We start from the raw sequence: 24,629 nt of genomic DNA, 5'->3' as shown, positions 1-24,629 counted from the left end.
TATGAATATGAGGTGTTCTGGATGGAACAGAACACAGAAATTATCAGCAAACATCCCCACTTAGGAAATTGTGTTGAAGGTAAGGTCATTGATGAAGCAGATAAATCTGGTTTAATCTAGAATACTACCCTGAAGAACTTCCTTAGGCTGACGGGACTGGTTGCCTAACAACCACAAACATCCTTCTGCTCAGAATGACTCAGAAAAGTGGAGAATTTTCCCCTGATTCCCATCCAACTTTACTTATGCTCCTTGATGCTACCTACCTCTTGCTCAAGTGCTGCTTTGATGTCAAAGGAGAACTGGAGAGTACTCATTTATAAACTCGGTTTGTGGAATCTTTGATGTACAAATGGACAAGACAACGCAAATCACTGTACTTGAAAGTAATTCACTATGCATGAAACATAGAAGAATACAGCGCAGTACAGGCCCTTCGGCCCTCGATGTTGCGCCGATCCAAACCCACCTAACCTACACTAGCCCACTATCCTCCATATGCCTGTCCAATGCCCGCTTAAATGCCCATAAAGAGGGAGAGTCCACCACTGCTACTGGCAGTGCATTCCATGAACTCACGACTCGCTGAGTGAAGAACCTACCCCTAACATCTGTCCTATACCTACCCCCCCTTAATTTAAAGCTATGCCCCCTCGTATTAGCTGACTCCATACGTGGAAAAAGGTTCTCATGGTCAACCCTATCTAAACCTCTAATCATCTTTAGATTAGATTAGATTACTTACAGTGTGGAAATAGGCCCAACAAGTCCACACCGCCCCGCCGAAGCGCAACCCACCCATACTCCTACATTTACCCCTTACCTAAGGGTACGGGCAATTTAGTATGGCCAATTCACCTGACCTGCACATCTTTGGACTGTGGGAGGAAACCGGAGCACCCGGAGGAAACCCAGACAGACACGGGGAGAATGTGCAAACTCCACACAGTCAGTCGCCTGAGGCGGGAATTGAACCCGGGTCTCTGACGCTGCGAGGCGTCAGTGCTAACCACTGTGCCACCGTGCCGCCCAAAAGCAGTAAAGCAGTTTGAGATATTTCAGAAAGTGATAACCTTCTGCATAAATAATTATTGCTGTAACAGCTTCCACTGTAATAAGAACAGAGCAAAGACATTTCAGGTAGATTACTTTCATTCTCAAATTTTCTGTATTACTCACTTCCCATCATCTGCATGGTAGGCAACAGAATGTGGAAGCCATCCTGGCTGATGATCCAGCTTGTAATACTGAGGGACTAATCCTACTGCAATGGTCCCTCTTACACCAGTATCCACTATGCATACCTACATGGAGGAAAAATAGGTCATATTTCATTAACTAACGAGCACACTTCTGCAATCTCATATTTTTCAAAAATAACCATGTCAGGTCTATACTCTATGGAGTTTAGAAGGATGGGCCATAGAAGTCCACAGCTTGCAAACAGGCCCTTCGGCCCAACTTGCCTATGCTGCCCAGTTTTCACAATATAAACAAGTCCCTTTTGCCTGCATTTCAGCCATGTCCCTCCATACCTATCCCATCCATGTACCTAAAGAGAGGGAAATCTCATTGAAACTTCTGGAATACTAAGAGGCCTAGATACAGTGGGAACCGAGAGCCAGACTGAAAGTGAAAGGCTGATCCTTTAGAACTGGGATAAGGAAGAATTTCTTCAGCGAGAGGGTGGTTAATCTGTGGAACGCATTGTCACAGAAAACCGTGGAAGCCAAGTCATTGAGTGCAATTAACGTAGAACATAAAACAGTATAACAGTATATAGCTCAGGAACAGGTCAGCTGATCATGGCCGGTACCAACCATAATGCTATTCTAAGGTAATCCCACCTGCCTGGTCTGTATTCCTCTATTCGCTGCCTGTTCACGTGTCTGCCTCTTTTGCTATCATATCGGCTCCTTCCACCTCCACTGACAGCACCTTCCAGGCACCTACTAACATCCAAGTAAAAACACTTATGTTGCATATCTCCCCTAAACCTTCCCCCACCCACCTCTCCTCATCTTAAAGCTATGCCTCCTAGTATTTGACATTTCCAGCCTGGCAAAGAGACTTTGACTATCCAACCTAACCATGTATCTCATAATTTTATACTTCTATCCAGTCACCCCACAGCCTTTGATGCCCTGGGAAAAAAAAAATCCACATTTGTCCAAAACAATCAAAGTTAATTCAACCTCTCCTTTACAGTTAATACACTTTAATCCAGGCAACACTTTCTCAAACTAAATTTTAAAAAATTGAAAGAACTGGAAATCTGAAACAAAAACAGAAATTGCTGGAAAAGCTCAGGTCTGACGGCATCTGTGGAGAGAAATCACCAGTGACCCTTCTTCAGTACTTTCTCAACCTACCCTGCCACCTCCAACAATTTGTGCACATGTTCCATCAGGTCTCTCTGCTCCTCAAACGCTTTAGAATATGTTATTTTGTACTATTGTTCCCCATTCTTCCTGCACTAAATTTTGTCTGCCATACATTTGCTCTTTCCACCAAGTTATTCATGTCTTGAAATCCACCACTATCCACTTCACAGGATTTGCAAATTGTACGTAATTGACAAATTTTGAAATGTGCCTTGCGTACCCAAATCCAAGTCATGAATATATATCAAGAAAAGTATGCAACCTAACACCGACCCCTTGGGATACCCCACTGTTCACCACTAGGAAAGCTAACAATGTTATAATTTACTGGGAGGAGAATTGAATACAAAAGTAGAGAGGTTATACTTCAATTATACAGGAAACTAATGATATCACATCTAGAGTAGTGCGTATAGAATTAGTCTCCTTATTTAAGGAAGGATGAAGATGTTTTGGAAACATTTTAGGGAAGATTTACCTGACTAATATCTGGAATGGGTGGGTCGTCTCATGAGGAAACAGTTGGACAGGCTGGGCTTGTCTCCACTGGAGTTTAGAAGAGTAAGAAATGACTTGATTGAAACATACAAGGTCCTGTGGGTTGTGACAAAGCAGATGTGGAAAGAATCTAGTACAAGGGGTTGCTGTTTAAAGCTTAGGGACTGCCCATTTAAAAAGGGCATCTGTTTATCCTATCCATGCTCATGCCCCTCAGCCTCCGACACCCCAGGGAAAGCCGCCCCAGCCTATTCAACCTCTCCTTATAGCTCACATCCTCCAACCCTGGCAACATCCTTGTAAATCTTTTCTGAATGCTTTCAAGTTTCACAACATCCTTCCAATCGGAAGGAGACCAGAATTGCACACAATATTCCAAAATGAATAGGGTAAATTGGCAGTCTTTTCCCTGGGGTCAGGGAGGCCAGAACTCGAGGGCATAGGTTTGGGTGAGAGGGGAAAGATATAAAAGAGACCCAAGGGCAACTTTTTCACACGGAGGGTGGTACGTGTATGGAATGAGCTGTCAGAGGATGTGGTGGAGGCTGGTACAATTGAAACATTTAAGAGGCATTTGGATAGGTATATGAATAGAAGGGGATTGGAGGGATATGGGCCTTGTGCTGGCAGGTGGGACTAGGTTGAGTTGGGATATCTGGTCGGCATGGACGGGTTGGACTGAAGGGTGTGTTTCCATGCTGTACATCTCTATTACTCTCAGTGGCCAAACCAATGTTCTGTACAGCGGCAAAATGACCTCCCAACTCCTGTATCCAATACTCTGACCAATAATGAAAGTATGTTGAAACTTTATTGCTGGAACAGCACAGCAGGTCAGGCAGCATCCAGGGAACAGGAGATTCGACGTTTCGGGCACAGGCCCTTCTTCAGGAATCTCGAAACGTCGAATCTCCTGTTCCCTGGATGCTGCCTGACCTGCTGTGCTGTTCCAGCAATAAAGTTTCAACTTTGATCTCCAGCATCTGCAGACCTCACTTTCTCCTCAATAATGAAAGTATGCCAAACACCACCTTCACCATCCTATCTACCTGCGACTCCACTTTCAAGAAGCTATGAACCTGCACTCCAAGGTCTCTTTGTTCAGCAACACTCCCTAGGACCTTACCATTAAGTGTAGAAGTCCTGCTAAGATTTGCTTTCCCAAAACGCAGCACCTCGCATTCCAAGTGACTTTTAGATTTGTTCTAGATTCTTATTTCTAAAAGTATTTCCACTACCGAAGTTAACTGACTGGCGTATAGCTGTTGGATTTATCCTTGCACCCTTTTTGAACAAGGGTACAAAACTTACAGATCACTGGACTACTTCCATATCAATTGAGAATTGAAAGATTATAGCTAGTTACCTCTGCATCTTCCATCCTTAGTTCTTTAGATGCAACTGTTCAGGTCCTGGTTATTTATCAACTACTGCAACTTTCCTAATATCACCTTTTTATCAATTTTTAGCCCATTCAGTGTCTCAACTTCGACTGAAATTTTAGCAGTGTGTTTCCTTATTTCCCCATGATCAATTGTCCAGTCACACCCTCCGAGGTCCCAATGCTCACTTTAGCAACTCTTTTCCTTTTTATATATATTTGTTGGGGTCTGAAAGTGTAGGTTTTTAGATTTCTTGCTAGTTTCTTCTCATTACTCTAACTTTTCTCTCTTCATTATTTTCTTAGTCATCCTTTAGTTGTTTCTAAAGTGTTCCCATTCTTTAAACCGAAAACCACTAACCTTCACCAAACTGTACACCTCTCTTTTTTTTAAATTTGACAGCTCCTGAACTTACTTAGTAACCATCCTTCTCAGAGCCTTTCTTTCTCCATGGAATACACTTCTGTTGATCACATGTCTATCTGGTCACCATGCACTCAAAATATGCAGGCAGAAAAGTGTCAAGGATTAGATTAGATTACATTACAATGTGGAAACATTGTACATTACAAGGAGGATCAAGTATGAAGTGCAAAGCTCAAATGCAAAGGTACAGTACACTCTCCAGCTACTATTTAGCTTTGAATACTTGAGGATGATGGTTCCTGAGGAGTGCAGTCAAAGCCAAGCCCTCCGCATCATGGCTGGCTCAGCTGTACAGGGAGCATGAGGAAGTTTCAAAAATCAACAGTGATAGGCATGTCATTATAGGGGAATGGACAGTTATTTCTGCAGACACAGATATAACTTCAAGATGGTGTGTTGTCTCCCTGGTTTCAGCGTCAATGCAGGGCACCCAGATAGAAAAAGCGAACAGCCAGAAGTTGTGGTCCATGCCCGTACCAATAATATGGGTAAAAATAAAGGGATAAGATTTTACAGTCAGTTTAGGGAGCTAAGAAAGTAACTGGCAAGCGGAACCTCAAAACCGTAGCGATCTCCATATTATACACATTACCATGCACTCATAAGCACAGAAATAGGAGAATCAAGCAAATAGATGTGGAATTACTACATGCAAGGGTACATAAAAGGCAAGAGAACAGCACAAAGTCAAAATGCTAATTTGATGTGCTGGTGCAGACACAATAGTCCTTCTTCTATGCCATAAGGCCAACACGGTGGCTCAGTGGTTAGCTTTGCTGCTTCGTAGCACCAGGAAGCTGGGTTCAATTCAACCTTGGGCGACTGCATGAAATTCGCACATTCTCCCAGTTTCTGCCAAGTGCTCTGGTTTCCTCCCATAGTCCAAAGATTTGCAGGTAGGTGGATTGGCCATGGTTAATGTAAGGTTATGGGGATAGGGTGGGATGCTTTTCGGAGGGTCAGTGTAGGCTTGATGAATCAAATGGCCTCTATCTGTACTCGGGATTCTATGCTAACACTTCTGCGATTCTGTGACATGTATGACATACATTTCTGATTGTGAAGGGTTTAAATTAACTTGGTAGAGGAAATAGGAGTAGAAATCCCAATATCTCTGTCCTAAAAGGACAACACCTCAGTTTAAGAACAGTGTTCCCTACTTCTGGACTAACCCACCCATATCCAATCTGTCAAGATTACTCAGAATTTTATGAGTCAAATCACCATTTGCTTTCACTGGAGTTCAGAAGACCAAGTCCACTCTGTCCAGTCTTTCTTCACAAGGCAACCTGGTTTTCCAGGTATCAATTGAGTAAATGTCCTCTGAACTGGCTACATCACGTATATATCCTTCCTTGAATAAGGAGATCAAAAATGTATCAGTATGCAAGATATGGTCTCACCAATGCCCTGTGTAACTGAAGCAAACACCCTTTCCTCATTTCCTCTCATAATAAAAGATTACATTCCATTAGCTTTCTAAATCACTTGCTGTACACTACTTTTTGTGACTCTTGCCCAGAATACCTAAATCCCTCTGCACCTCAGAATTCTTCAGTCATTCTCTGATTAAGTCTTGTTTTTTCTTCTTCCTGCCAAAGTGAATAACTTCACATTTTACCACATGATACTTAATCTGATAGATTCTCGCATTCATGTAACCTATGTAAATCAATCTGCATCCATCTTTGCACCATCATGCCTTCGGTCCTATTATCTAAGTCATGATATAACTTCAAAAACAATGAGGTCACAGTACAGACACTTTATGGGACCCTACCCGTCACATCCTACAATTTGGAAAAGACCTATTTTGTGCATCCTGTCGGTTAAATGCTAGCTAGCCAATCTTTTTATTCCTGCTAACATTTTACCCCTTACATCATGGGCTCATACTTTGTAAAATAACTTTTTATATTGAACCTCATTAAATGCCTTCTGAAAATCCAAGTCCCGCACATCAGCGGGCACCTTTTATTCACAGTGCACGTTACCGCTTTAAAGAATTCCAATAAATTGGTTAAACATGATTTCTCCATCACAAAACCACAACGACTCCTTCTAATTTCAATGTGTTTCTCCAAATGTCTAGCTAATGACCTGTTCCAACACCTTCCACTTCACAGACATCAAGGTAACCAGCCTATAGTTCTGCTTTCTGTCTCTTTTCATTCTTGAATAAAGGGGTTACACTTGCTGTTAGAGTCTATCAGGACCTATTCAGCATCTAATGAATTTTGGAAAATTAACAGAAATGCATCTAATAGCTCATTAGCCAATTCTTTTGAGACCCAAAGATCAAGTCTATCCAGACCTGGAGACTTATGAACCCACAGTTCCATCTGCTTACTCAATTTTGCATCCTGAGTGATTATAATTTCACCAAACTCCTTGGGTGCCGCTGGCTGGGCCAACATTTCTTGCCCATCCCTGATGGTGGTGAGCTGCCTGCTTGAACTGCTGCAGTTCCTGTGCTGTAGGCAGACTCACAATGTCATTAAGGAAGGAATTCCAGGATTTTGACCCAGCAATGAAATATTGGTAATATTTTTCCAAGTCAGGATGGTGAATGGCTTGGAAGGGAACTTGAAGATGGTGGTGTTCCCATGTATCTGCTGCTCTTGTCCTTCTAAATGGAGCTGTCTAAGGATCTTTGGAGAATTTTTGCAGGGCACCTTGTCAATAGCTGTTGCTACTCAGCATTGGCAGAGGAGAGAGTGAATGTTTGTGGATGTGGTGGCAGTCAAGTGGATGGTGTCAAATTTCTTGAGCATTGCTGGTGCTGCATTCACCCAGACAAATGGGAAGTATTCCATCATACTCCGGGCTTGTGCCTGATTTATAGTTATTACTGTTTTTTTTTGTAACCTCTATAGTGAAAACAGAAACAAAACATTTATTCATTATACACCCTATTTCTTTCTTTTAGAAATGTAGAAAATCGAAGGAGTAGGTCATTGGCTCTTGGGGCCTGCTTCACCATTCACAACATGATCATTGTTGATCATCCAACTCAATATCCTGAACTCTATCTTGAAAACATCCAATGTTTTGGTATCAACCGCTTTCTGTGGCATAGAATTCCACAGGCTCACCATTCTCTCTGGGTGAAGACATTTCTCATATCAGCCCTAAATGGCCGACCCCATATCTTTAGACAGTGACCTCTGGTTCTGCAAGCCCCAAACTAACGGGAACATTCTTCCTGTGTTTACCCTGGCTAGTCCTGTTCGAATTTTATAGGTTTCCATGAGATCCCCCTCATTCTTATAAACTCCAGTGAATACAGTTCATACCAACCCAGTTTCTCTTCATACATCAGTCCTGCCATGCCAGAAATCAGTCTGGTAAACATTTGTTGTACTCCCTCCACAGCCAGAAAACCCTTCCTCAGATAAGGAGACCAAAACTGCACACAATACTCCAGATGTCGTCACAGACCTCGACAATCGAGCAAGACATCTCTGCTCCTGCATTTGAATTCTCTCGTTAGGAGGATCAACATACTATTTGCCTTCTTCACTGCCTACTGCACCTGCATGCTTACTTTTAGTGACTGGCGTACATGTCCACAGAGATAACATCCATTGGCTCTCCTGGTCTAACCTGCTCATCAGCTCCTCAAAGAATTCTTACACATTTGTCAGGCATGACCTCCCCTGATGAAACCATGCTGACTTGGCCCTATTTTATTATGCACTTCCAAGTACTCAGAAATCCCATCCTTCACAATGGGCTCCAAAATCTTACTAACATCTGAGGTCAGGCTAATTGGCTTATAATTTCCTGCCTTACTCCCTTCTTAAACCCGGGAGGGTGGGGGTTACATCAGCAATTTTCCAGTCCTCAGGGACTCCCCCTGACACATCACTAATAAAGGCTCCACTATCTCTTCAGCTAACTCCTTCACAGACTTGAAACGTGAAAGGATTCAGAAAGGATTTACAAGGATGTTAAAACCATAAGACCACAGAAGCAGAAATTAGGCTAGAGTTGGAGGAGTTGACCTACAGAGAGAGGCTGAATAGGCTGGGGTTATTTTCCCTGGAGCGTTGGAGACTGCAAGATGACCTTATTGAAGTTTATAAAATCATGAGGGGCATGGATAGGGTGAGCAGTCAAGGTCTTTTCCCCAGGTTAAGGGAGTCCAAAACTAGAAGGCATGGGTTTAAGGTGAGAGAGGAGAGATATAAAAGGGACCTAAGTGGCAACTCTTTCACACAGAGGGTGGTGCATGTATTGAATGAGCTGTCAGTAGAGGCTGGTACATTTGCAGCATTTAAAAGGCATCTGGATGGGTATATGAATAGAAAGTGGTTAAGGGAAATGGGCCAAATGCTGGCAAATGAGACTAGTTCAATTTAGGATACCTGATCGGCATGGATGAGTTGGATCGAAGGGTCTGTTTCCGTGCTGTATATCTCTATGTGATGTCGGCAATATTGGTTGCGAAAGATTCACCTAGTAACAGTATTTTTCTATTAGAAAATGGCTGCCTGAATGAAGTCCTAATGAAATACCTGAATGTTTTTCAGGAAGGCAGACAGACTATCAAAGGAGCCAAAGCCAGCTTATACGTTAACCAGGAAACAATTCTATGATTCTGCAAGTCCCTCCCAGTGCCATTTGCCTTAAGAACAGAAGTGAAGACAGAAATCATCAAACCAGTCCAGTCTGTGAAACAGGCAGCACCAGCTGATTGTAAAGCCTGACAGGTTGCGAAGCCTTTGTGGGAATTTTAAACAAACAGTAAACCGCTTCTCGCAGCTGGATAAATATAATTCCCTTGTCTAGAGGATTTATACAAAGCTGGCAAAGGGTTGTTCTTTACGAAGCTGGACATGAGCCATTTGTATTTGCAATTGTACCAATACATGAGACTACCATATGGGGTATTGTCAGCCTGTGCAATTTTTCAGTGGAAGATGGAGAACATTTTACAAGGTCAACCCCAGGTTGTCATTTATCTAGATGACATACTATAACTGGGGAGGCCAATAAGGAGCACATCAAGAACTTGGATAGAACTGTTAGACATTTCGCCCAGGGCATGCATATGCATTAGGAGGGTTCCAGACACCCAAGTGACCTACTTGGGCTACAGAGTCAACAAGACCCATTGGAAGATAAAGTGAGGGCTCCCACATCTGTACTTGAGCTTAGGTCTTTCCTTGGGCTGGTGAACTATTACAGCAAGTTCATACATAAGCTGGCCTCCATCCTGGCACATATGCATCAACTCTCAAATAAGGGCCAGCCTTGGAAATGGTGGCATAGCCAAGCCATAGCTTTTAGGGAAGTGAAAAAACAGCCATCATCCTCTGAGGTGTGGCAAACTATAATCCCAAGCGAGATCTGGCATTAACATGCAATGCCTCCCCATTCAGCATCGTGACAGTATGAGCTCACAGGTCCCCCACATTCATGCGAATGGCCGCGTAAACCCTGGACTCAGTTGCAGATTGACTACGTAGGTCCTTTCATGGGCCTGAAGAGAATAATTTTCTTCTGAGACACTCCGATCACAAGAGATGAGCTACTGTATGTTACATGCCACCCATATCAGAGGCAGAGTTGGAGAAACCTGACCCAGTGTTAAAATGCCTCAGAAGGAGCTACAAAAAAGAAAGAACTGGCCCTATGGCCTCTGGCTCAGAGTGGGAGGGATGTAGTGATTTTAATGAGGTTAGCTGTGTGGACCTCATAGAATATGTATTGTCTGAGTGGACCAGATTGACAGCCCTAATCAGGGAGTCCTGGCTGACAGATATAAACAGGAGAAACAGACTGTTCACTCAGAGCTGGCTCTGTGTCAAGCACTCTCTACATGTAAATATAGGATGACTTGGTGATGGGATACGGCCTCTGTGGACTTATTTCATCTTGAGTACGATGTACAGTTTTACTCGTTACCCAAGGAAGATACTGCAAAGGCTATGGGCCCTGATAACATTCTGACAATAGCACTGAAGACGTGTGCTCTAGAACTTGCCGTTCACATAGCCACGCTGTTCCACTCCAGCTACAACACTGGCATCTACCAGATAATGGCTCCTGATCTCATCACAACATCAAGTCAAACATGGAAAAAAAATATCTGAACTCCAGAGAGGTGGTGAGAGTGACTGCCTTTGACATTAAGGCCACATTTGACCAAATGGGGCATAAAAGAGCCCGAACAAAACTATAATCAAAGGGAATCAGAGGAAAATGCTCCACTGGTTGAAGTCATACTTGGCAGAAAGGAAGGTTGTGATTGTTGGAGGTTAGTCATTTCAGTTCCCAGGATATCACTGCAGGAGTTCTTCAGGGTAGTATCCTGGACCCAATTATCTTCAGTGATTCGTCTATCAGATATGGGGATATTCACTGATGATTGTGTAATGTTCAACATCATTCGCAACTCCTCACATAATAAAAATGTCAAAAAGCAATATCCAAGAGGCAAGTAACACTTGAGCCACAAAAATGCCAGACAATGATCAAAAGAGTATCTAACCTCCACCACTTGACATTCAATAGCATCACCTACACTGAATCCAGCAATAAAAACATCCTGGGAGTTACCACTGACTAGAAACGGAATTGAATGAACAATGTAAATACTGTGGCTACAAGAATGAGTCAGAGGCTAGGATACCACAGCAAGCAACTCACCTCCCAACTTCCCAAACCTTGTCCATAACCTTCAAGGCACAGGTTAGGAATACTCTCCAATTGTTTGAATGAGTGCAGCTCCAACAGCATTCAAGAAGCTAGACACCATCCTGGACAAAAGAGCCCACTTGATTTGTCTACACCCACAAACATCTACTCCCTCCAACACTGACGCTCCATAGCAGCAATGTGTATCGTCTACAAGATGCACTGCAGAAATTCATCAAAGGTCCTCAGATAGCATCTTTCAAACCTACAACCTCTACCACCTAGAAGGGCAGCAGCCACCTACAAGTGCTACTCCAAGACACAACATCCCGATTTGGAAATACACCACTATTCCTTCAGCGTCACCAATCAAAATCTGAGAACTCCCTTCTCAAAAGTACTGTTATTAAATTAGATGACTTAACAGTGTGGAAACAGGCCCTTCAGCCCAACAAGTCTACACCGACCCTCCGAAGAGCAACCCACCCAGACCCGTTTCCCTACATTTACCCCTTCACCTAACACTACGGGCAATTTAGCATGGCCAATTCACCTGACCTGCACATCTTTGGACTGTGGGAGGAAACCGGAGCACCCAGAGGAAACCCACGCAGACACGGGGAGAATGTGCAAACTCCACACAGACAGTTGCCTGAGGCAGAAATTGAACCTGGGTCTCTGGCGCTGTGAGGCTAACCACTGTGCCACCGTGTCATCCATAACATGTGGGTGTTCTTACACTGCAAGGACTGCAGCAATTCAACAAGGCCACACATTACCATCATCTCAAGGGAAACTAGGGTGAGTAATGATTACTGGTTCAGGCAGCAATGCCCACAACCCATACATTAATATTTAAAAAGGATATACTTCAGCTTGCCTTGAGGGGAACGCAATGAAGAATCAGTGGCCTGACTCTTGGAAAGAGGAGGCTGGTCTATGATGAGAGGTTGCGTCAACTAGGCCTACATTCCCTGAAGTTTAGAAAAATGAGGGGTGGTTCAATTTAAATATCTAAAAAACCTGAAGAGGCTCAACAGCATCGATGCTCAGAAAATATTTTCCTAACTGAAGAATCTGGAGCATGGGATTACCCATGAAAAAGGGGTTGGCCGCTTAGGACTGAGACGAGGAGAAATGACTTGAGGGCCGTAAATAGCTGTAATTCTCTATTCCAAAGAACTGTAGCTCTATGGAGTATGTTCAAGATGAAGTGGTATGAAGCGATTTAAGAGATATGGAATAGTGCAAGAAGGTAAAGTTGAGGTGGAAGTTCAACCATGATCATGTTGAATGGCAGAGCAGGTTTAAAGGAGCAAATTGTTTACTGTAACAATAGGCAGTAGGCATTCAAATCCTCAAAGAAAAAAGGTAAGATCGAATGTCTCCATACAAAGAACTTGAAAATTTTAGAGCAGTAACTAATGTGGCTTCAACAGATAAGATAGTGAAGGATATCAAAGGTAACATTGTCTATGAAAGCTGTGACTTCTGAAACCACATGCAGGTGATTATTCCCTTGTGTGGTCTTATATCCATAGAAAAATAATTGGGAGATGCGAGGAAGGCAGAAAATGGGTTAGTTTGGAAATGGGTTCATTTCAGAACTTTGTGCTATAACATTGGTCTCCTGGTGTTTCTTTTCTTGCTTTGAGGAATCAGGGAGGAATTTCACAATATTTTCTCTGAATTAGTTTCCTTTTTCCTCGTTTTTTTTGTCTCAACGAGGGGTTAATATTACGAGACTTTGCAGTAACTAACAATCAGATAAAATGAACACTGATTAATTTAATATATTGCTCTCAGCATTCTAAGTGCCAGGTTGGCTCAGTGGTAGCATACACTTGAGTCAGAACATCATTCCAAGCCTCGTTTCAGAGACTTGAGGTCATAATCTTAGGTAACACTTCAAAGCAGTTCTGAAGGAGCATTGTACTATGAATGGCACTGCTCTTTGGATGAATTGTTAACCTAAGGCCAAATCGGCCAAATCAGGGTGTAAAAGATCTTGCGGCAATATTGAAAAAAAAAAGGGACTTGTCCTGGTGGCCTATCACCCAAAATCAAATCGTAGATTAACTGGTTCATCTTCATTACTGTTTGTGGAACCTTTCAAGCTGCTCCGTTTACCAAAAAACAACAATTTTTTTCTCTTCATGCATAAAAGACTTCTAGAGATTATTCAAAACAACCTTTATATTAATATTCAAACACAGCCTCCAGATGACTAAAATGGTCATTTGTTGAACTTGAATGGATAAATGAAGCTGCAAATACCACTTGCTGAGTTATTTCATTTAGTTTGAATAAAAAGGATGTATTGACTCAATAGTAGGTCAAGGCCAAGTAATTTAAAACCCCTGCCTTTCCGTTTGATTCCATCTGCACTATACATTAGAAGCACCAGTTCTTGAGATCTGCTTAGCAAGACACACATGGGCAGGCCATCTGCTTAAAGGACAAGCCACTCTATTGACTTTTCTACAGTTATTTATAAAATTAACCAGTAAAATGGTGTTTGCAAGCACAAGAACCCATCGGGGACATAATCTTCACCTCAGACAGGAGTACTTGATTAGATTAGATTCCCTACAGTGTGCAAACAGGCCCTACAGCCCAACAAGTCCACACCGATCCTCCGAAGAGCAACCCACCCAGACCCATTCCCCTACAAAGTACTCTTCAATTGTGACAAGTGACCTGAAAAGAATTTAAAGGACAGGGCGAGTCTGACTGCAGACATACTGCAGGGTCAACAATTTTGCTTTAACCACAGTTTAAAAGCTTGGTATTTCACAGCACCAGTCAGCTCCTTGAGATTCACCTACCTCAAAATAATGATTCTCCTTGGTCAAAGGACGAGGGGCCACGTAACAGCCAACTTCATCAGCGTTTCCATGATAACTGAAAGATTAGTGCCCAAAGAATCTGCATTAATGTATTTAATTTATACAGAACTTAATGTAATTTTAGCTGAAAACGTGTTGCTGGAAAAGCGCAGCAGGTCAGGCAGCATCCAGGGAACAGGAGAATCGACATTTCGGGCATAAGCCCTTCTTCAGGAATTCCTGAAGAAGGGCTTATGCCCGAAACGTCGATTCTCCTGTTCCCTGGATGCTGCCTGACCTGCTGCGCTTTTCCAGCAACACATTTTCAGCTCTGATCTCCAGCATCTGCAGACCTCACTTTCTCCTTAATGTAATTTTAGCCAATGAGATGTAATCACTTCTGCGAGCTTGTCCATAATCTCTTTAACATCCAGTCTCATGATTGATTTTGACCATGTTAGCCACCTTTTTCCTCCAGCATGGAGGCAGGCCATTCAGCCCATTGAGTTTACATCGACTCTCCAAAGAGCATCCCATCCAGATCTATCCCATCCTGCAACCCTGCATTTCCCATTCCTAATCCACCTAGACTGCACATCCCTGGACACAATAGGCAATTTAGTATATCCAATCATCCTAACCTATACATCTTCAGACTGTGGGAGGCAACCGGAGATCCCGCGGAAGCTCCACACAAATGGCCCAAGGGTGAAACCGAACCCAGGTTCCTGGCGCAGTGAGGCAGCAATGCTAACCACTGACCAATCTTGAGAAAGTGTAAATCTATATAATTGCAGTATGCACGAGTTTACAGAAAGGACACTTCCACAGAGAAATGGTTAAAAAATGGACTTCCAGCGTTTTTCTCACATACAGATCGCAGACCTTCGCAGCATCCTAATAACTTCAAATGCAATCCCGAAGCCAAAACTGGATTTAGGTCCAAAATCAAAGGAAAAAAGCATGGATGAACAATAACTCTGACTCAATTCCTGTTTACTTCTCATAAATGTTTAATGAAAACTCTCCAGGATAAGCTGTTCAGACTTTCGACAGTGAAGCAAGTCACCTGCTCATATGTGCATATAACTAAGCCACTCAGGTGAAGTAACAGGATTAAAAAAATGTGTGCCACTGGTTGCAATAATGTGCATAAAATCACTAATTCATTCTGCAGCAACTTTGCAATGACCTAGACCAAACTACATGTCGAATCTTTCATCACAGATTACAGCATCTTTATCACTCATTCACATACTTATCAAAGTGCTTGTTCAACAGGAAGCATTACCTCAGTATGTCGCCATCGACAAGAATGCGTTTGTACCTCTCTTGATGCCGTACTGCTCGTACTTCTCTTATTTCTCTTATTCGTCTCCTCCAATTTAAGAACCTGTAGTGTAAATTGAAGTCCTCCATTTCCCACTACTGCAGTTCCTACAAGGAAAAGAAATCTTCAAAAGTTAAATTCACAGTCTTAATCTTTTAGATCTAATTGGCGGAGATTATTAAGCCTAGAGTTTTTAAACCTGGGCCAAATTTCTAACAAAACTGACAACTGACTCTGGAGTTTGAATTCAATCCCAGTTAAGCAGCTTCACTGATGTCGTAATCAGTTAACTGGCACATTGATCAATCTTGGTAGTTTACAAACCTCATTGCCTGAATTTACTGCAGCTTAGAACTATGGGGCATTACTCCTCCCTTTATCATTATAGACAGATGTACCTGCAACATTAGTGACAACCAGGTCAAATAGCTTTTCCTCTCTTGCTCCCTCATCACCTGCCACAGGCCCAGTCCGGTGGATATGTACTTCAGGATTCAATCAGCAGTGATGCTCCCACTGTTGGTGATGAACCCATTTTGGGTGCTTCAGATGTTCAACATAGAGAAGTGTGGCCGGGCAGGTCACCCAAGACATCTAATTTATGATGAACTTCGATAAAGTGGCCATAAACTAAAACATATGCTGGGAAAGGAAAGCCAGCCTGACTAACATGATGCCAATAAGCATCATGCAGAATTCAGACAGACTGCAGCTGCATACAGACAGTGTACAAACAAACCTGATAGCTGCAGACTCTGCGATACACACTTGAAGTTGGACGTGAATGTGACAATGAAATGTTGCCCTCAGGCCAGAAATATTGAGTTATTCGCCAGACACGGAGGCACCTAGCACTCTTATTTGGAGGAGGCGACGTGCAACCAGCACTTACCATAACGCATATCTAAGGGCCACTCTGACATCAACGTGCCAACAGCTATTTAGGGTCTGATCGATCAAGGTGATCGAACCTGATCAACCCATTGGCAGATTTTCAAGACTCTCCCAAAAGGGTGCAAAGACTTTGAAGGTGACATCTTGAAAAATGCCCATATTACAGAGGGGGAAGTGCTGGATGTTTTGAAATATATAAAAATGGATAAATCCCCAGGAACTGATCAGGTATACCCTAGAACTCTGTAGGAAGCTCAGGAAGTGATTGTTGGGCCCTTTGCTGGGATATTTGTATCATCGATGGCCACAGGTGAGGTGCCAGAAAACTAGAGTTTGGCTAATGTGGTGCCATTATTTAAGAAAGGTGGTAAGGAAAAGCCAGGGAACAATAAACCGGTGCACTTCTAGCTAGTGACGTGGTCGAAGCATTTTGCCTCTTAAAAATAACAGCAGTCCTGCCAGAGGAGACGATTTGTATCTGCTACTGGCTTAAGGATAAACTCTCTGAGGTGTTACGAAAGGCACTTATGATGCTACAAAGATCAGGCATCCTGTCACCAAACAAAAAACTTCAATTTATATGGATGAATAGATTTGCCTTCAATGTTCTTATGAAAGTTTCACTAAAGATCTAACATGTCATAACACTTTACAATCAATAATTCCATGTGAACTTAGCAGTTTTTAAAAATTCACTTGTGCGATGTGAGCATCACTGGCTAGCCAGCATTTATTGCTTGTAACCCAAGAAGGGGATGTGAGCTCCTTCTTGAACCACTGCAATCCATGTGCTATAGATAGACCAACAATATCCTTTGGGGTGGGAATTCCAAGATTTTAACCCAGTGACAGTGAAGGAACAGTGAAATACTTTCAAGTCAGGATGGTGAGTGGCTTGGAGGGTAACATGTAGGTGGTAGTATTCCCATGTTGTCCATCTAGATAGGAGTTTCATGAATCAAGTTAATGATGTCCTTTATGGGATGAATTTTTGTCAAAATCTTCAAACTGCTGCTATTCAAATAACATCTGTTTTGAATATTCCTGAAGCACTGAGCAGAGACACAACACATGATTTGAAAGACAGTATCTGCCAACATTGTAACACCCTGAGAAAAAGATCTTAGCTATTCACCCTATGCATGTCCATGATTTTGTAAACCTCCCTCAGGTTACTCCTCAATCTCCAATGTTGCAGGCAAAAAAAAAGCCATAGTCTATTCAGCTTCTCCACATACCTCAAACTCTCCGATCCCAGCAATATCCTTTATAAATCTTTTTTCTGCACCCTCTCAAGTTTAACAACATCCTTTCCATAGAAGGGCAACCAGAATTCCGTGAACAGAAAGCAGAGTTAATGTTTCGGATCCAGTGATTCAAATACAGAACTGGATCCGAAACGTTAATTCTCCTTTCGCTCTATAGATGCTGGGTTTTTCCAGCAACTTCTGTTTGTGTTTCTAATTTCCAACATCCGCACATCTTTGTGTTTTTTAAATTTACAGACCAAGTCCTAGGCATTTTCAATCATTAGGGTTTAGGCGATTATCTCAAGAGTTAAACAAATGCATAGCGATATGTCAAAAGCAATTACTGCAATCTGTTTGGTTCAAAGTCAGATGAGCATTCGGGGTAATCTGTCAGAAAATGAACTATCGGCTGATGAACTCAGCTTGATTAATAGATCTGGAGAGACAGAAAACAGTTCACAGGGTATCCATCCACCTGTCTCACTGTATCTGACCTGGGATTGCTTAATGGGAGGGTGAAGAGTTCAGTGAATAGAGAGGGGCAAACTGTCAATGAGGAGAGTTCGGGGGCGGCGCATGGCATTCACTTCCAATGGCATGCTCACACGTTAATTAACACGCCAGAAGTTTCTAGGCAGCAAGCCGGCACAGAACTGGCCGGCTCCTTCAACACGGCCTGGTTGTCACAAACTCAGAGGTTGCTACAATCACTGTGAATGTTTTGTTGCCATTCTTTGGATCTGGGATTGACATTTCGAAATTGGATATTCCCTCCCCGTGGCTCTCATACACACACACACAGACTACAGCTGCACGCAATAAAGTTGTCTGCTCAGCCTACCTGGCCTTTGCTGCAGGAATTTCCCTTTAAGCTATCGGTCAAGCCTCTCCCTCACGCTCACGCTCAGCAACCAGATGACGTACCTGCTCCCACCCACCCGTCTGGCAACATCACTACACGGGAAGCGGAAAGGCTGCCGCTGCGTGAGATTGATTGACGTTATCCGCAGTCAATCACTGCTGAGCATGCCGCCTACGTCACCAATAGCAATTGATGTAGGGCGGACTTTCACCGCTTTGCCTCCCGCGAACGCATTGTCGCGAGAAGTTGACGTCAGCTCCATGGTGATGAGGGGCAAAGTCGCTGTCAATCACTAGTCGAGGGAAAAACGCAATCGTAAGGTAGATGTAATTGAGAGTATTCGTAACCTGATTGCGTTTACTACTGTGTAGATCTGTTCCGTACAAGAGACCTGGCAGGTAGTTAATGTAGTTCAATACTTTTAAGCTCCATTCTCTGACAGTAAAAGCCACGATTCCAATTATCTTCGAATTTATCAGTGCTAATGTTCTGTAATGACATTCAGATTCCTCTGCATTAGAATATTTTTTTTAAATCCTCATTCCATTTAAATAATATTCAGCTGTTCTACCTGCCGAAAGTGCCTATCCGCACATTTACCTACATTATACTCCAGCTGCCTTTCTTTTAACACTTGCCCAATTTATATCACAACAAAAAACAAAGGTATGACTATGACTTGAAGAATGTTGCAATGCAGAGGAATCTGTCTGAGCTCATCCTCACTTTGAGCAACTTCTTTAACTCCTGTCACTTTCTTCATTTCAAAGGTGTCACTATGTATACCAATTTGGGCCCCAGTTTGGCCTGTCTCTTGAGTGATATGGGATATTTGTTATTCCAGTCCTACTTAGACCCTCCCAATAACTTCCTGAAGTACATCGATAACATCATTGATTCTGCTTCCCTCTGATATCTAATGTGGCTTGATGGACCTCATAGAATCAGTTCCCTGATTGGACTAAGTTAACAGCCCCAATCAGGAGCCCTGGTTGACAAAGACCACACCTGGAATATTGTGTGCAGTTCTGGTCTCCAAATTTGAGGAAAGACATTTTGGCTATTGAGGGAGTGCAGCGTAGGTTCACAAGGTCAATTCCTGGAATGGCGGAACTACCTTACGCTGAAAGACTGGAGCGACTGGGCTTGTATACCCTTGAGTTTAGAAGACTGAGAGGGGATCTGATTGAGACATATAAGATTATTAAAGGATTGGACACTCTGGCGGCAGGAATCATGTTCCGGCTGATGGGTGAGTGCCGAACCAGAGACACAGCTTAAAAATACGGGGTAGACCATTTAGGACAGAGATGAGGAGAAACTTTTTCACCCAGAGAGTGGTGGCTGTGTGGAATGCTCTGCCCCAGAGGGCAGTGGAGGTTCAGTCTTAGGATTCATTCAAGAAAGAGTTGGATAGAGCTCTCAAGGACAGGTTTATGGAGATAAGGCAGGAACAGGATACTGATTAAGGATGATCAGCCATGATCATATTGAATGGTGGTGCAGGATCGAAGGGCAGAATGGCCTACTCCTGCACCTATTGTTTGGAGTTATTTCAGTGGCAACAAGAGAAAAGCATACTCCTGAAGAAATTCACTCACAACAGTCATCTTTGTGTTGGGATAGATTAGATTACATTACAGTGTGGAAACAGGCCCTTCGGCCCAACAAGTCCACACCGACCCGCCGAAGCGCAACCCACCCATACCCCTACATTTACCCCTTGCCTAACACTGCGGGCAATTTAGCATAGCTAATTCACCTGACCTGCACATCTTTGGACTGTGGGAGGAAACCGGAGCACCCAGAGGAAACCCACGCAGACACGAGGAGAACATACAAACTCCACACAGCCTGAGGCGGGAATTGAACCCGGGTCTCTGGCGCTGTGAGGCAGCAGTGCTAACCACTGTGCCGCCCATGGAAACACATCTGGCATCCTGCTGTTATTTGGGAAACTTGACTCGTTCAAATGAAAATAAAAAAACAGGAGGGTCCAATGTCCTTTCTCACTTTCTGAAAGCTGACTGAGGAAGCTGGATCAGTGTCAAAGACTTTCCACATGTAAATAAAGTGTGACTTGGTATCTGTATAGTTATTTCATCTGAAATTGGAAAAAAATGATCAATTTTGCCTCCAATTTCCATCCTTTTCTCACCTTCACCTGGTTCATCTCTGACTTCTCCCTTCCTTCCTTGACATCTCTGTTTCTGTTTCTGGGGATGTGATATGATGTTAATATACAGGACAAACCTACTGACTCCCATAGCTACTTTGCCTATATTTTCTCACACCCTGCTTCCTGGATGGACTCCATTCTATTCTCCCAGTTTCTCTGCTGTATTTGTTTTGATTATGCCACCATCTAGGGTGAGACTTCAAACATGGCTACATTGTTTTTTCTCAAACAAGGATTCCCTGCTACCGTGGTTGACAGGGCCCTCAGTCATGTCTAACCCATATCCTACTTTCCTACACTTTCCACTTCCCTCCCACAACTACGATAGAGTCCCCATGTCCTCACTTGTCACCCCACCAACCTCTGCATCTAAAGGATTGTAAGCTATCATTTTGCCATCTCCAGCAGGAAGCCACTGAATATGTACATATTCTCATCCCCTCCCTTCTGAGCATTCTGCCGGGACTATTCCCTCTGAGACACTATGGTCCACTTTTTCTCTATTGCCAAAACTACCTTACGCTCTCCATGGCACCTTCACATACAATTGCAAAAGGTGCAACATTTGCCCATTTACCTCCTCCCTCTAACTACCCAAGGCTCCAGACACAGCTTCCAGGTGAAGCAGTGATTTACTTGCACTTCATTCAATCTAGTCCACTGTATTTGCTGCTCATTTTGTGGTCCCTTTGACAATGGGGAGCTCTATGCAAGCTGGAGAAACAACACCTCATCTTCCGCCTAGATACCTTATATACATTAGGACTCTATATTCAGTTTCACAATTTCAGAGCGTGAGCACCCTTCTTGTTCATTACCCATTCTCCCATTTGATCCAGTATGTATTCCTTCCAACACATTTTCAACTATTCAAACTTGCTGTTCACACTGAATCGCCATTTATCTCTCTTCTTGATTACCATCAACAATCCCTTTGTTTCTCCTTTCTTTCTCTGAGCACCATCTCCATCTATTGGACTCACTCCTTTTCACCCAGCCACCATCATCAGCATAACGACCGCCATTTCCCGGTTGCCTTCAGCTTTTGGCTCACTGGACTCTGTCTTTTATCGTCTGCTGATGCTGCAAGACCCATTGAGTTTCTTCAGCAATTTCTGTTTTCGTTTCAGATTTGCAACGTCTGCATTTTTTTTTGCATATTATTGCCCTCCTTATATCCCTAAGCGTTCTCTTTGTAGCCTCCTCAGAACTTGTTACTATCCTAGTATTCCTATAAAATTTGCTTTGATTCTACATAAAATCCCTACAGTGTGGAAGCAGGCCATTCAGCCCATTGAGTAAACACTGTTCCTCCAAAGAATGCCCCATCTAGACCCAGCCCCCAACCTATCCCTGTTATCCCACATTTACCATGGCTAATCCACTTAGCCTGCACATCTTTGGACTTGCTTGCATCGTTGTTTGTAATGTAGTCAGTCCTTTCATCTGCATAATTACTATAGCTGAGGGTGCCAGCCCTGGTTCCCTGAAGCGGTCCAATTGTTAAAGTTTGGCAACTTGAAACTGACCTTTTAATCCCCACCCTCTTGTTCATTGACCAATTTCTTGAAGCAGTGCAGAATTCAGCCTGTTGTATCGTTGACTGGATGAATAGTGTTTTATATTAGAGGAATGGGCTGCATTCGCCTATTTCTATTCTTGTGCTTTCTCAGCTTCAGCTGTTTCAGGCTTATGCATGTATTCTGAGGGACAACTTGGATGAGGAGGGTTTAACAGGAAATGCATGTAGGTTTCCTCCCACAATCCAAATTTGTGCAGGTTAGGTGGATTAGCCATAGTAAATGTGTTACACGGATAGGTGGGGGTGCTGGGTCTGGGTGGGATTCTCTTTGGAGGCTGGAGCAGACCCTGGACCAAATGACCTCTTTCCCACATTATAGGGATTTTATGATGATTTTATGAAATTTGCGTAGGGATGAATTTTAAATGTGTGAACTTGCAATAGATAGCTTATTATTGAGTGCCCAGGCTATTTTAGTTTTTAAGCCTAAGTGTAATGCTGTTAGCCTCCCTTCGAGCAGTCTGCAGGGGGAAGTGTGTGAATGCAGAGTGTCCCTGACGTGTTTTGTCACTCTGTTTGCAAAGTGTAGTTGCACCAGTTTTGTCACCTGGTGATATTGTGGCATGCATGATGAGCAAGGCCATATATTTTATGTGGTGTCACGAAGAATGAGATGATAGATTGTGCTACTGCTGCAGCACTTACCATTGAGATAGCTAAGCCAGCAGCAAGTTGAAGTTCCTGGAAAAGCTTGACTGTCCTGGTCACCAGTCGTGCAAGAGTTGGACAATTTTAGTTCAGCTTTTGGAGAAGCTGTGCGAGAAGGTACAGCCAAAGAACAAAAAAAAGACAGTTTATGCAAAGCAATACAATGGACGCTTAACTGAGTTGAAGGGTGTATTTTCAAATGGAATATATGAGGGGCAGATTTTCAATGAAAAGTAAGTGGTAGTTTGTGTCCTATTGTTGTTTGAATGATGTAATGCTTGTGCACAAATTGTAGGATTGAATGAAGAAGTGTGGGTTTCAGGTTGCGGGAGGTATTCTAAATCTTCACAGCTGCAAGGAGTTCCTGAATCTTAAGGCTATAAAATCTATCTGTCATTTTTACCTGTCAAAAACAAAGTCATGAACTGTAATAATTCTCTGTGTCCCTCCCCAAATATTAGGTGTGGTATCAGACTAGATAAACGAATAAAACAATGGTGTAATTTGGAGTGTTTGCCTACAATCATGAAGAGTTTAACTTTTTCTTTACTGTCCGGAAGATTTGGAGGTTTACCAGGATGTTGCCTGGTATGGAAGGAAGATCGTATGAGGATAGACTGAGACACTTGGGGCTGTTTTCATTAGAGAAAAGAAGGGTATTACAAGGGGGCATAGCTTTAAATTAAGGGGGGGTAGATATAGGACTGAAGTTAGGGGTAGGTTCTTCACTCAGCGAGTCGTAAGTTCATGGAATGCCCTGCCAGCAGCAGTGGTGGACTCTCCCTCTTTATGGGCATTTAAGCGGGCATTGGATAGGTATATGGAGGATAGTGGGTTAGTATAGGTTAGGTGGGCTTGGATCGGCGCAACATCGAGGGCCAAAGGGCCTGTACTGCGCAGTATTCTTCTATGTTCTATGTTCTATAAGATATGAGAGCATCTTGGCCAAACTAATTGACTTTAGCCAAATGTTGTTTGAAAGGAAGGAACCAAAAAGTGGCACATTGCACTGTGATCCGCTGAAGCCATCTTCCAAACTAGCGAGTACAAGACTGCTCCTTCTGGGTCATCACTGCTGATATACTTTACTTTTTGTCTGCAGCCCTGGGCCATGGAAAGGACACAAAGATGCCTTTCTGTATCGTGTTGCACTTAACTGGTTAAAACAGAACTCAAAATCAACTTATCAGCCAATCACTTGACAGTTACTTACAGGGTTGCTGAAACCTCCGAAATGGATGGTCAGTGCAAGTTAAAGATCTTTCAAAATTATGCAAAATAAAGCATGAAGAACAGAGTATGTGCAAAAGATGAGGTAATGGTTCGTTCTTAAAAAGAGCATCCTATGTGTATGAAGTTCTCTTACCAGGAAAAGGACACTGAAAAAATCTTTAGAAAATCTTTAGAAAACTGGCAAGTCCCTGGATCCTGATGGACTACATCCTGGGTCTTTTTAGGGCCTGCTGAGACAGTATGCATTGTAATTTTCCAGATTTCTCTAGATTTTGGGAAGATGTCATCAGATTGGAAAATAACAAGCCGGAGGAAGTGGGCAAGGTCCTTAATGAATATTTTGTTTTGGTATTCACCAAGTAGGAGGACGTGGATGATGGTAAGATTAGGGAGGGGCATGGTGATATTCTAGGGCATGTCAATCTTTAGGAGGAGGAGTTGATTGGTGTGTTAAAAAAACATTAAGGCATATAAGACCCCAGGGCCTG

General features: G+C 42.9%; 1 protein-coding gene across 2 annotated transcripts in view; it reads right to left on the bottom strand.

Moving 5' to 3' along the window:
* spryd3 (SPRY domain containing 3) overlaps positions 1 to 18,571 on the bottom strand; it is a 384,202-nt gene extending 365,631 nt beyond the window's left edge. For both annotated transcript variants that reach the window (XM_043682106.2, XM_043682107.2), the window contains exons 1-4: positions 18,479 to 18,571; positions 15,455 to 15,600; positions 14,164 to 14,239; positions 1,180 to 1,304 (exon numbers count right to left, since the gene is read on the bottom strand). In XM_043682106.2, coding sequence (XP_043538041.1) covers positions 1,180 to 1,304; positions 14,164 to 14,239; positions 15,455 to 15,582 — 329 coding nt within the window. In that variant the 5' untranslated portion in view covers positions 15,583 to 15,600; positions 18,479 to 18,571. The remainder of the gene's footprint in view (positions 1 to 1,179; positions 1,305 to 14,163; positions 14,240 to 15,454; positions 15,601 to 18,478) is intronic.
* Positions 18,572 to 24,629: the final 6,058 nt, after the last annotated feature.

This window comes from Chiloscyllium plagiosum, unplaced genomic scaffold (assembly GCF_037043375.1).
Source record: "Chiloscyllium plagiosum isolate Xiang-an unplaced genomic scaffold, Cpla_swu_hap1 HiC_scaffold_53X, whole genome shotgun sequence".
In the NCBI taxonomy this organism is placed as follows: Eukaryota; Metazoa; Chordata; class Chondrichthyes; order Orectolobiformes; family Hemiscylliidae; genus Chiloscyllium; species Chiloscyllium plagiosum.
Note: the sequence above shows the minus strand (reverse complement) of the source record. Positions and strands in the feature narration are given on the sequence as shown.